Source organism: Thunnus maccoyii, chromosome 6, assembly GCF_910596095.1.
Source record: "Thunnus maccoyii chromosome 6, fThuMac1.1, whole genome shotgun sequence".
NCBI classification, from domain to species: domain Eukaryota; kingdom Metazoa; phylum Chordata; class Actinopteri; order Scombriformes; family Scombridae; genus Thunnus; species Thunnus maccoyii.
This window is the reverse complement of record NC_056538.1, coordinates 21,995,777-22,006,705: the sequence shown is the minus strand read 5'-3', so window position 1 is coordinate 22,006,705 and position 10,929 is coordinate 21,995,777. Positions and strand designations below refer to the sequence as shown.

The 10,929-nt window shown below is 39.1% G+C and overlaps 1 protein-coding gene across 3 annotated transcripts; it reads left to right on the top strand.

The window, feature by feature from the left end:
* The first annotated feature begins 155 nt into the window (after positions 1–155).
* Positions 156–4,878, top strand: c18h3orf33 (c18h3orf33 homolog (H. sapiens)). Of its 3 annotated transcripts, none has more exons than XM_042413770.1 (5): positions 188–433; positions 826–885; positions 1,748–1,907; positions 3,030–3,190; positions 4,228–4,878. In XM_042413770.1, exons 1-5 carry the CDS (start codon positions 272–274, stop codon positions 4,489–4,491), a joined length of 807 nt encoding a protein of 268 aa, XP_042269704.1. In that variant the 5' UTR covers positions 188–271; the 3' UTR covers positions 4,492–4,878. The 3 variants fall into 3 exon arrangements, with proteins under 3 accessions (XP_042269707.1, XP_042269704.1, XP_042269706.1); XM_042413772.1 differs by having other exon boundaries at positions 196–433; positions 4,231–4,878; XM_042413773.1 differs by lacking the exon at positions 826–885 and having other exon boundaries at positions 156–433.
* The last annotated feature ends 6,051 nt before the right edge of the window (positions 4,879–10,929 follow it).

Sequence of the window (10,929 nt, the reverse complement as noted above, 5' to 3'; positions counted from 1 at the left end):
GTGCATGAGCAACTTTTTCCCTTGACTGTATTTACATGCTAAAAGTATCTTTTAGCAACAAATAACTTTAATAAATTCGCAGTACAAAATGCAAATTATCGCTTCAGTGTGTGTACGTGTGTGTATGTGTGTGGCTTTAACATTATGTATCAACTTAATGCATCCAGGCTCACTTCAACTCCACCCTGTCATATCCAAAGCGAGCCACAGGGCGGAGACTTTACACAAGCAATGCTCCTCAATACGTCCCTCCCAAATAGGCGGAGCGACAATGCACCGAGCAAATGTCAACAACATGCCGGAGTCTGCCAGAGAAACAGAAACCGAGGAGGAGAAGCGAAACAGACAACAAAGAGATCAAGGAAACGAATCGTCCCATAACATCGTGTCTATCATATCTCAGTTCGCAGATGATAATTTAACACTTGTGCGGGTAGGAACCTCGTTTGTGTGCAAACAGTGATCTGCATTTGACTGGTGGTGCATGGTCATTGTGCAGTATGGTCACTTCATTGCAATACTGTACGTTAGCATCTACCTGCATCTACATTTAATCTTTTAAGTTTTTAGCATATTTATTTGAAAAAGTCTGAAATCTGAATTCCTTTAAAAGCATTCAGGACCAGTTCTCTCCCAACTATTCCTCTTTATGATACCATATGGTATCATCATATCACCACATTGACCAGACTTCCTGTACACCATCAGCTATCCCAGTAGGGTTTTGATGCCCCTGTAGAGTCTCTGTCAAACTCCAGCACATACTGAGCTCACGATATCAATGTCACCCTGTCAAATCTAAACCGTCTCTTGTCTCTCACACAGAACATAAGCACCGGACTGGCAGTTGCTGGTGTAATTATAATAGCAAGGAGTATCAAACTGGTAAGAGAGAGAGGCACACACTGGGGGCAAAGGGGGCCTTCACTTAATGATGAAATTATACAGAGTCAGCCAACTTTAACGAGTATTCTTAATAGCCTGATTCAGCCTAAATAGCTCCTTTCTTTGAGCCAGTCTATTTCAAAAAGTGCCATAATATTATACTTAAAGGACATATTTTTTAATTATGTCTTAAAACAACAGTCAGGTGTCCAATTGAACATGGACATAGTTTTTTCTTGCCATAATCTTTCCTCCTGTTCATACTGAAGATCCCTTCATAATGCACTTGTAAGCGATAGTTGCCAAAATCTACAAGCCTCCTTCTGTGCAAAATGTATTTAAAAGTTTATCTGAAGCTAATATAAACCTTCAGCTGTCTAAATTAGTCAAATTAAGAAGATATCTTTCCATGTTACAGTCTTTTTAGTGCCAAAGTCCATCATTTTATTACTATACTTCCTCCGCAGCTCAACAGGGAAATACAAAGAGGGAATTTGATGCTAGAAAGACTATAAATGTCGCAGATATCCACTTGATATGACTAACTCAGACTGCTGAAGCCGCTTCGGATAAACTTTTAAATGCATTTTTGCACAAAATGACTGTGGACACTGTGGATTTTGGTCCCCATCACTTACATTGAAAACACATTTGAAGAGGATCTTTTAACTGCCAGTATGAAAAGGAGGGATGATTACAGAGAGGAAAACCTCTTTCAGAGTTCATTTGGGCATCTGACTGTTGTTTTAAGATAGACTTGAAAAATTGTGAACCTGTCCTTTAAAATATGTTAATGAAATGCATTTTTATATGTATTGTCAGAGTTATATCGCCACTCAGTTGTCTCAATCCACCTTTTCAGATCACCAAATTTCATGCTGTGTCTGAGATCCCTGCTCGTTTCATTGAGAGGAATGTCAGCCTTCGTGGGAAAGTTCATTCGATTGCAGAGAAAGGACTTGAAGTGGAGCATGTCCCAATATATCTGCCAGTCCTCTCTCCGTTACTGTCAAAACACAAAGGTAAAGTGGGGTATCCTTTGAGTGAAATCATGGAGCCATATACACTCTCATGCAAGACATACACGTGAAAGAAAAGATGAGAGTTCATTTACAAGAACAAGTCATTGGGAATCTGAAAAATTTGAATAGTGCAATCAGCTTGTCAAATCTGTTCCTCTCACACAAATCCCACCTTCTGCTTCTCTCATCGGTTCAACAGCATGATAATTTACTGCAGGTGCACCTTTTTTAAATCTTGTTATACCCAAAATGTCATTGTGACATTTTTACTTTGTAAAGTCAGACTCGGATGCATTTTATACTCATTTCATGAGTGAGATTGAACGGTAAGCTTGTTAGCTCTGTTATCAAATCATGGTACTCACTGAGCAGAGTACACTTTTATAGATTGCTCCATCAGCAACGTCAGTACGAAGGACAACTAGCTATTTCAAATATTACCTTGGTCCCACTTGACCCACTACATTTTTAAGGACCAGGTCACACAAATTATAAAAATACATACTTTTCCACTTACTCTAGTGGTTTTTAGTCATGCGAAAAGTTTGGGCTTTATTTGCCCAGGTTTTGAGAGTCAAACAAATTTCATTTGTGGTGTTGAAAGGATTGGACAAAAGGCACAAAACTCAACAGCAATTATTCTGTCTCGAAACAAATCTGTTTTCAGTTTTTGGAATTTCTCTGATTTTTGTTGAAATATCGGATCATTTGAACATGTACTGAAACGAAACCATGTGAGAAGTTTAAAGGGGAAATTCAGTATTTGGTGAAGCTGTTAACAACTCATCTGGTTTCATCTTTAACAATGTGTTGTATTTTAAAAGCTTGTTATATTCTCCATCCAAAATCTTGATCTGAAAAGAAACTTCTAACTAAAGATGTCAAAAGAATGTAGTGGAGTGGAAGTATAAAGTAGCATAAAATGGAAATACTCAAGTAAAGTACAAGTACCTCAAAATGTATGGATTTGCTGTTGAGTTTATTTTTACAGTCCTACACGTCACATACTTTTGAGTGCGCATGACTACAATCTGGCCGTACAAGTGAAGATGCTACAGGTCAGCCTTAACTTTTACTTTACTTTAACATGTATGGTGAATGGCTCTTTTCTGTCCTTGTCAGGTGTGAGCACGTCCCCGTTGCTGGTGAATCTTGCAGGAGTGGAGCTGACTCCAGAGGGGAGGGAATGGCTGCAGAAGAACCTGGCGCCTGCCCAAATAGTCTGGTTAAAACTGATCAGCCGAGAGGACGACATATTGCACTGTTTGGTGTCACAAAGCAGGGTGAGACATCTAATAACCAGTGGTGGAAAGTAACTAAGTACATTTACTCAGTACTGTACTTAAGTACAATTTTAAGTACTCGTACTTTACTCGAGTATTTCCATTTGATGCTACTTTGATGCCACTCCACTATATTTCAGAGGGAAATACTGTACTTTCTACTCCACTACATTTGTTTGACAGCTTAAGTTACTTTTCAGATGAAGATTTGAGACAATGGATAATATAACAAGCTTTTAAAATACAACACATGAAAGATGAAGCCAGTGGTTTCCAACCTTTTTTTGGCTTCTGACGTCTTACAAAAAGCAGTGTGTAGTCAGGGTCACATTTCAGATGTCTATGAGTTGTTAACAGCTCTGCCAAATAATGATTTTTCCCTCTAAACTTCTCACATGGTTTCATTTCAATAAATGTTCAAATGATTAAATATTTCACCAAAAATCAATGATGAGAGAAAAAGTCCCAAAACCGAAAACAGATTTGTGTATCAGAACTTTGTTTTTCTTCTTTCCTCTCCCATTAATCATCTCACAACCCCCTCAGATTTACCTGGTGTTGCTTGGGAGGGGCCCGACCCCTAGGTTGGGAACCACTGGACTAAACTAGCTAACTGTATATAAAGTGGCTCCACCTCCAGCAGCTACAACAGTAACATGCTGCTTATACACTGATGATGTCATATATAATAATATATCAATCAGAGGGACGAAATGAGTACTTTTACTTTAATACTTTAACTACATTTTGCTGCTTATACTTACGTCTTTTACCTAAGTAGGATTTTCAATGCAGGACTTTTACTTGTAATGGAGCATTTTTACATTGTTGTATTGCTACTTTTACGTAACTAAAGGATCTTAGTTCTTCTTCCACCACTGCTAATAACTGAGACACATGGGAAGAAATATCAGTTTCTCAGCTTGTGCCTGAAAAGTAATAGTTTTAACAGAATATACCAGGAGACATGTGATGTCAAACTGATATGAGTTTATTTTCACATAAAGCCAGTTCCTTGTCCTCCCTCTTCTCCCCAGCAGGGGTCGATGTGGAGCTGCTGCTTGAATGAAGAGGTCCTCAAGCTGGGTCTGGCTCGCACTGCGGCCATCGTGGGAGTCCTGCCTGACTCTCGCCTCTATTGGCGTCTCCACAAACGGCTGCACAGGGCAGAGGTCAAAGCTGAGAGGAAGGGGCGGGGTCTGTGGAAGGAAGACAGCCTATGGGAGAGGGCCTCCAAGGCTGTCAGAGACAATATCATATTCAGACTGATGAGGAGACTCTTTAAGAGGACTGAGAGTTGATCCAAGACATTATCAGAAAAAAGACTTTGTTAGCTTTGAGTTCTGAAATAATCAAAATGTGACAGCTCACGAATTGATAAAAATCTGTTTTATTTGAGGGAGCACCTGTTCATGCTAACTGATATCGTGACTCATCTAAAATGAATTTAAAAGTTTTACCATAAGGTGAACAAAAAGTGTCATTCATTACTAATCCTGTCATGTGTGACTGCCTCTCAAGGCTGTAAATTTTAATATCCTCATTACACTTTGGGCAAAGGTTTCTGGTTTATTTTTTTACTGTGTTTTACAGTAAAAAGTACAGTTAAAAGTTCAATATGATAAAGAAAGGGTTGTTACTAATCCCTTGGCTTTCATTTGCCCCATTAAACCACAACTACGCATGGACTACTGCGGTGTGTGTGTGTGTATGTGTGTTGGTGTTTGGGACACCCCACTAAACACAAGAAGGGGGCGGGGTATGTTAATGGTTTTCAAAATGGAGTGGGGGGTCCACTTGTCCCTTGCTGAGATCATTGTTGCTATAGAAACACCAAATGTGAAATACAAAGCAAACTGAGGGCTAAACTCTATATTGGCCTCCCTCAAACCCCATGGGAACCTTACATATAGTGTGTGTGTGTGTGTGTGTGAGAGAGAGAGGGGGTCTTTAAGTACCTACAAAGAGGGCCCTTTTAGCTGTAATGCGACCAAGACATTAGAGTATTTCAGTAGTGAAACACAAGAGAGAGGAGAAAATGGATATAAACTACCACATTGTTGTAGAAAATAATGACTAACACACAACACAGCAATAAATGTTTATAATTTTAGATCAGAATTATAAACTATTCAGAAGAATAGATGAGATTTATCAGCAAACTCTTAAGTAAATTTCCTGTTTCTCTGTGATTATGCTCATGTGTGTCTGCCATTATTGTTTGCAGCCCACAGCCCAAATTACACCTTGTGCTTCCATGTGTTTTATGGTTGTTATCCAAGCAAGGCAGAGGAGGAGGAGGAGGTTTCTGCAAATGAGGCCAGACTGTGATATGTCCTGTCCTGTGGGGTGCAGGGTGAAGGGTGAAGGGGGGGGGGGGGGTCTCGGTGCAGTGAGAGGTAGCACTGGAGCAGTCAATCCAATGGGCACAAGGAGATTAGTGCAGAGGGGAGGAAGGTCACAGGGGTAGAAGAGGATTTTGGGTTCGAGCACAAAGGCAGGAGAGGAGGAGTCACAGTAGTAGGGAAAGGGAGTGAAGGAAGGGGGGGGTTGATGAATCAGCTAGTCCCTCTTTTGTTGTGCAAATGTTACTAGCGACTGTTACGGCTGGAGAGGCTTGTGATTGGTGGGCTGGTTTAAATTGTAAGGTGCATTTCAGGCTGATGGCTGTTGCTGTCAGACTTTGAACTGTCAGTGAGGGAGGAGTGGGAGGGAAACCACGGCTGAGACACGCAACGAGGCGAAAGTTTCTGAAGCTGGTGATCACAGAGAATTTGTTCTGCTCACTAAAGAGGTTTAAATGTTTAAGATGACTGGATGGATTTGAATGTGACTGCGTATGTGATCTCATAGATGTTAATTTAACATTTGAGTTGCAGGAAGTTCTTTGAGCTCAATCAATGATTTTTGTGTGACTGATGATACACGGGTATCAATGTTCTGTATGCCATACTGTACAACTAACCACAGTGCTTCCATAATTAATCTTTAAGTAGTTTATTGGTACAAGGGAGTGAGGGGATCATTAAAAATCTGTTGGGACATCAGGAAAGCATTTAGGATCAACTCCATTTAGAAAGAGATTGGCAACATGATGTCTGATAAAAATGATTAAGAAAATAACAATAAATACATAATTAACATTTTGTCCAGTTAAAAAAAAGAACAAGAAAGTATTTTTTCTATAAAAAAATGACTCAAAATCATTAATCGAATTAGAGATTAATAATCAAAAGACGTGGCAATTAATTTTCTGTTGATCAACTAATTGATTAGTCGACTAAAGCTCTAGTATTGTCATACACACAAGTAAAACGAATAATAAGGATATGAGTGTATGGAGGTTTAACTCAGTGTTCTTAAAATTTGATACATTATTATTATTTTCACTCTCTTTTAGATGTTATTCCTGAATTTAAATTGAAACATTCACTAACTGACTGAAGGAGTAAACCATCTCTTACAACTCCTAGTAGCACAAGCGCCAACTGAAGCAGTCCACTCCAAAGTCCATTCCAGGTTTTTCCAAATCCACTGGTCCCACATTAGTAGTAGTCGTTTGAAAAGGCATGTGTGTGATGTAGTGGTGGGTACTTGCCCACACCAGTGAGGTTGTTGGGATGTACTCTGACTCTCTTCTGAAACCAAACCGCTGGGACTATCACTGATTTACATTTGTGCCTCATGCCATGGACGTTCAGTGCCTGAGGGACCTCTGTTCCGGTGAAAGTGACAAGATTTTATGAGGAAGCTGACAACGTGGTTTCAAAATCTGAAACTGAAGTGATAAAAGTAAGTAAGCTCATCATGCTTCATGTGATACAATAACAATTGAAATTGAAAAACAGCATGACATCCTATCTATTAGGCACATTTTACCTCATTTAAAAGGTTTCTTGGAACTGAACTACACTTTTCTGACTGTTGCACACAGCAGCATGTCTGTAACTTTAAATTCACTGTTGGTAGGATACTGTATACAGTATCCAAGCAGATGTGCACCTGTTAGTGCTGTGCGCCTGGACACACAGGCTCTGTAAAACAGAAACTCAAGACATTTTAATCCTCACCTTTATTGTGATCCTGCAGGTAAGCTACAAGAAATCAGGCTGTAGTAATTTTTTCACTCTTGAATCGTTTTAAGAATCACAAACTGCCAGATTTGATTTGATCACTTACATATTTTTGTCATGTCTGTTTCTTGTTTGTTACTAGAATCAATAATGAATCTGTGCAACTGGTAAAATATTTTCTGCTGCATGCATTTCCACATTTTCTTGCTCCTTGCCATTGTGCTTTAGCATCACAGAAATGCAGCAGGGCAGCATAACAAAGGCCTTTATTACACTCAGCCGGTAGCCATCCCAGAAGAGAAAGAGATGGGGCACTCCCCCGTCCCAGAGCAGAGTCCTTGGGGATTTTTTGATTTGATTTGAGTGGTTGTCTGTAGTTAGCCGGGTGTGAAAGACAAAGAGATTTAAAGAGACAGAGAGCTGGTGTGACACCGAATAAAATGCACCCTTGAACAAAAAGTTAACTCTCTGCTCCCACTTGTCAACATCTAACACAAGGAGTGTCTTTGTCTGTTGGTGAAGCTTATATGTAAACTGATACAGGCATATCAGCCTCAGGTACAAAGTCAGTTACCTTTAATGCGCAGTTTGCCCTCGTTAATTGAGATTTTTTTACTCGGATGAAGCAGATATTTGCTCTCACCTGCTGTCACAATAAACACTCACTGGTAAGCAACTAAAACACTGGGTAGCTATTCCATCACACACCCACATGCACTGTAGCGCCTGTGTGTGTGAGGGAATGTATCAGCCGTTAAGTGACTCCCTTGTTATTATGTGACTGAAGTATTGTGAACAGTGTATCAGCTTGCTGGTGTAGGACTGTAGGAGTGGAAACATGACTCTTTGTGGGTGCTGTGATCCCTCATGAATAATTGAGGTTTTTGGGTGGAAAGGAAAGGAGGGGGACTCGGGGTGAACACTTTGGGATTGAATGAAGCAAACTGTGAATATATGGATGTGTGTGAGGATGAATGTGTAGGTGAAAGACTGTAATCTTTAATCTATTAAAAAAAAGATCAAAACAAGCACCGAAGAGCTGTTGCTTTCTGCTACTGTATGTCAGAGACCAATCACACGCTTGCTCATATCCATTTACAAACTCTGAAACAGGAAACTCTGTATACTGGACTCTCTTGGTATGAGCTGATGTGCTATCAAGTAAACACTGGTTCCAATACAATTTCTCACGCTCCAGCAGAAAATCAACAGTTCCCTGTTGTCAGTGAGGACATGAAGCAGAACATGAGTCTAAACCTGAGTTTACATGGGAAGGAGGGCAACAGGAGGGAGAGTTAGGGGGTCTCTGCTGGAAATAGATCTGAGGGTTTGACTTATGACCTTACCCACCCCTCAATTCCATGGTAAAGCAAGAAGATCCCACTGCACATGTTTACCACACACATGCAAACAGCAAGTTCAAATAAGATATGTATACTTACATGTACTTAATATTGCGGCCTTGGAGATACGAGGCAATTTTACCTAAAATGGATGAATGTTTACAAATGACAGCATTGTTTCTATGAAGGTTGTACTTCATTTAGTTTTAAATCTAGGCAGTACATCATTTAGGATACCAAGCTGTGGGAGATGCCTTTTTCTTGCACCATTTTCATTTTTCACGACTCCGTAATGTTACTGCAGCGTCTGTTGACAGGCTCTGATAGCCTCGCTGGCCATGCAGCCCCTGCGCAACACAACTCTGACCCCTCAGTAACCTTGCTGTCTCTGTCTCCTTATCAGGTCAAAGGCTCATTGAAACAGTCCTGGTTGGACAATTTTGAAGTTACTTCCTGTTCTTGCAGCTTAGCTTGCATGATGCAACATAGGTGCTTATATTCCATGTAGGAGATCTTCCACCTTTGAATTCTTCAGTGAGAAAGACTACCTGTAATATACTTAAATACATGCACATGTACTGTATACACATACAGAACACAAACACATAAATCAGAAACTTTAATAAAATACTAATTTTAAAATATATTTTTTAGAAGGACAAGCTGGTTGAGGTAAAAATCTGGTTGTTCATGATCTAATTTGACTAAAAACAGGGAAAAACCAGCTAAACACACACATATGTTGTGTATTGTTTAAAGGAAAGGCTTTGTAAAATTAGAAGTTTTTTTTTACAGAAAATAAAAAATAATAATATTCTTAAATTAAGTAATGGGTTAATTCTTTTATCTTTATTTGTCCATGCTGCCTACAAAGTCAAGCTGAGTTAGTGAGTTTTAAAAAAAACAGCATGAAAGCACCAGTCGAGTCATCAGCATACCAAGACTGTTTACTCTCCGTTCTGATAACTGCTTAACAAGCATTACAAGCTACTCATTGACTCTGAAGAACAGCAAGGTGGTTTCAGTCTGTCTACCTGTTTACCTGTCCATTCGGATCCTTGTCCTTCCCAAATGACCTGTAGTTAAGGAGGATGGAACAACATAACTGAGACATTAAGTGCATTTACAGGTTTAAGCATGTGCGTTAGTGTGTGGTGGTATCACAGTGTGATGTCATAGATGTAAAACTGACAACATGTGTGCACTCAGACAGATAAACTATCTATTCAGTATGTCAGAAAAGCTGGCAGCCATGGTAACCACTGTGATAACATTATAATCACTGAGATATTTTGTGCAGATGTTTTTTTTTTTTTTATTAAATATGGCTGCTATAATCACCCAGCACTTACGACAGCTGGTCTTATAAAATAGAACAACAATTGGATATCTCATTATTCATGTCTAAAACAGAGTGCTCTTTGGCATGTGTCAGTATGGGGTGACAGATGCTGCCCTCTTTGTGTGCTTGTTTCATGAGAAGGCCATTGTTACAAATGTGAGGGGTGATTTATGGCATGCATGTTGCATTCAATTTTGGCCGTTATTTCTATCAGTTTCTGAGATAAGATTGTACTCACCAAGTGAATTGCTCTGATCTGGAAACAAAGAGACATCAGTACTATGAAGTCAGACAGAGCAAAGAAACGAGCAGTCAGATGATCAGACAGGTTGTAAACAAGGAGATTATCTAAACCACTTCACTTGGAGGTACTATCTTATAACATCAGCTAACATTTTAACTTGTATTATTTTGCTTTCAAAAGACAAAATTTAATTAGCAATCAGAGAAGCATAAATAAGAATTCTGATTTTGATTGATCTATTTATTTCGAAAAAGAACACAATTTCTTTGAAACGGTCATCACTGTAACGCTGATAGAAAATAGAAGATAAAAAAAGTAGTAGATCAAATAATGCTCGAGTTGGCAATTTTTATTCATGTCAGTTAGCTAACTACCTCAAACAATGGAGATTATGTTTTTTCAGTCCTTCTTATTGTATGCCATCACATTCAATCAAATAACTCAAAAGGATAAAGAACCACATAAAATACCTGATCCACTAAATAAAGAAGTTCTTTATTTGGTTATGGTCCTTTGTAGAACTTTTGAAGAACGTTTTAAGAACCATTATTTTTCTGTGTAAAACCAAAAGTGAGTGCCCCTGAAATGTCGGTTATAATCCCTCATTGTACAAGCAAATGTTTTGAGAACAGAACAAGTCAGGTCAGTCAAAGTTAAACCAGTAGCTTAAAATATGCCCAAAGCTGGATATGAAAGTGTTGAATAAATTATAGGTGCTTTTACTTGAATTTGTTCAG

Coding starts and splice junctions, on each gene's coding strand:
- c18h3orf33 (XM_042413773.1), top strand. CDS start 158: ATGCATCCAGGCTCACTTCAACTCCACCCTGTCATATCCAAAGCGAGC. Junction 434..1,747: donor ATAATTTAACACTTGTGCGG/GTAGGAACCTCG, acceptor CCACCTTTTCAG/ATCACCAAATTTCATGCTGT. Junction 3,191..4,227: donor GTTTGGTGTCACAAAGCAGG/GTGAGACATCTA, acceptor TCTTCTCCCCAG/CAGGGGTCGATGTGGAGCTG.